The sequence below is a fragment of the Crotalus tigris genome, unplaced genomic scaffold (assembly GCF_016545835.1).
Source record: "Crotalus tigris isolate CLP2741 ecotype Arizona unplaced genomic scaffold, ASM1654583v1 scf7180000019328.220996217465:2438092, whole genome shotgun sequence".
NCBI classification, from domain to species: Eukaryota; Metazoa; Chordata; class Lepidosauria; order Squamata; family Viperidae; genus Crotalus; species Crotalus tigris.
Window position 1 is genome coordinate 630,485 of NW_024097488.1, and position 1,888 is coordinate 632,372.

General features: G+C 40.8%; 1 protein-coding gene across 2 annotated transcripts in view; it reads right to left on the reverse strand.

Annotated features, from left to right (window-relative positions):
- Positions 1 to 1,826, reverse strand: part of SLK (STE20 like kinase) — a 39,137-nt gene extending 37,311 nt beyond the window's left edge. For both annotated transcript variants that reach the window (XM_039361697.1, XM_039361696.1), the window contains exons 1-2: positions 1,504 to 1,826; positions 397 to 1,184 (exon numbers count right to left, since the gene is read on the reverse strand). In XM_039361697.1, the coding sequence (XP_039217631.1) occupies positions 397 to 546 (150 nt within the window). In that variant the 5' untranslated portion in view covers positions 547 to 1,184; positions 1,504 to 1,826. The remainder of the gene's footprint in view (positions 1 to 396; positions 1,185 to 1,503) is intronic.
- Between the last annotated feature and the right edge of the window lie 62 nt (positions 1,827 to 1,888).

The following is a 1,888-nucleotide window of genomic DNA, read 5'->3' on the forward strand; positions in this document are numbered from 1 at the left end:
TGAAGAAAATCATATATTATATGAAAAATCCAAACTACCACTTAATTGAAATGTGTGAACTTTTATTTACAGACAGCCCCACACATTTCTATTTTTAATGAGCACAGACAGTAGAAAAAAAAACAAAAAATAACTTCGCAATACTTAGTGAAAGAGAACGGGTCTATGCTCCAAGAACTTTTTTCAGTTTGTTTATTCTAAGCAGTGATTAAAAATTGACATCACTAATTTTGATAGCTACTTACATTCAAGAGAAATCCATTATTTTACTATATCATGTAAAAATAGCCCAACACACATTATTCTATAGATTATGAATTTTTATAGTGTTTTTAAATTCAGGGCCTAGAAAAATACAATTTACCAAAGCAGCATCAAATAAAAAGCATTTCTTACCTTAAATACTTTGCCAAAAGCACCATCACCCAATTCTCCTATAATTTCCCAAAAGTCCTCTGGATTCAAATCTCTTTTGACATGCTCATACTGTTTCTTTTTCTTTTCACCACCCAACTTGAAGATCTTACGGAAGTTAAAGAAGGACATATTTGCCCTTTTTAGTTCAAAAACTATTTTAAAACTCTTCAGAAAAAAATAAAGCAATTGTTCTCTCTGTTGTTTGGTCTAAAAGAAAAACAGTACAAAATTGTGACCTCTGTGCTATGTGTCAGTAACGATGCTAAGAAAGGAACAGATAAGAACAATTTGCAGTCTATATTTTCGATTCAGCACACAATAATCCAACGTCAATCAGAGCCAGTAGCAGCCACATGCAGTTTCTCACATGCAGTTTTTCCTGAAGTTTATCACTGTAGGTTTAGCAACCTAATACTCATATAATTAGCACTAAGTTCTTCTGATCACTCAGTGCATATGACCAGGCTCCAGAGACACTATCCAAAAAGATGTGTTGATCGTTAACAGTCTGAAAACTGGAGAGTGAAAAAAAATGCCCACTTGATTCTTCACGATGAAGGATGCAATATTAAATGGCGAGCATGTGTGCAAATAGCAGACAGCTGTATTCAAGTCCTACCCCTTATTCAACAGCACAGACTACTAACATCGCGTCAGATGCAACTCTCCTTTCCTTGGTGGTTGAAAACTTCAGCAATCCACGAGAACGGAAAATATGCATCTTCTTTCCTACACTAGCACGAGACTTGCCTTCAAGAGCATTGTGTCTATTGGGAGAAAGGCAAGAGAAAAAGTATAAGTGGAATAAGAAGATACTCAACAATATTTTACATATATATTAATTTTTTAATATGTATATTAAAAAGGAAATGAAAAGTTATTTCCTATGGAAAAAATGGACTTACATGAAAAAGCCTCCTCCCCCCCTCCCGTTCCCCTCCCTCCCCTTCTTCGTTGGAGAAAGATGGAAGAAAAACAGGTTGGGAGCAAAATAGTTTTTTTAGGAAAAGCAGCAGACCTCAATGGTGGAAACTGCTTGTCTTTTCCAACAAATGGGGGAGGGAAAGAGGAGGATGAGAAACTCACCAGCCGAGACGGATTTTCGTCTCCCCGCCGCGGCAGAGACGATGGGGAGGATGACGCCCGCAGCCTTAAGCGTTCTTACTTCCTGTGCCTTCCCCACTCCCTCAGACAGGGGGGCGGAGCACAGGAAGAAGGCTCGGTGGTCTTGCTTCCTTTGCCTCCCCCTCCCTTGCTCTTGTTCTATCAAACGCTCTCTCGCGCGCGCGCGCACGCAAGCAAACGCCCCTGGAATTGCTCCCAGCGCTTTCGCCCACACCCCACGCGGCGCCGCCTCCTCTCCCTAGCGAGCTACGCAGGCGCTCTGGCACTCCAGTTCCCTCGAATGCGTCTTTCCCCAAGCTTTCATCCTTTCGCTGTAATTCCCTCCTTCGGTTCTAACCACCGGATA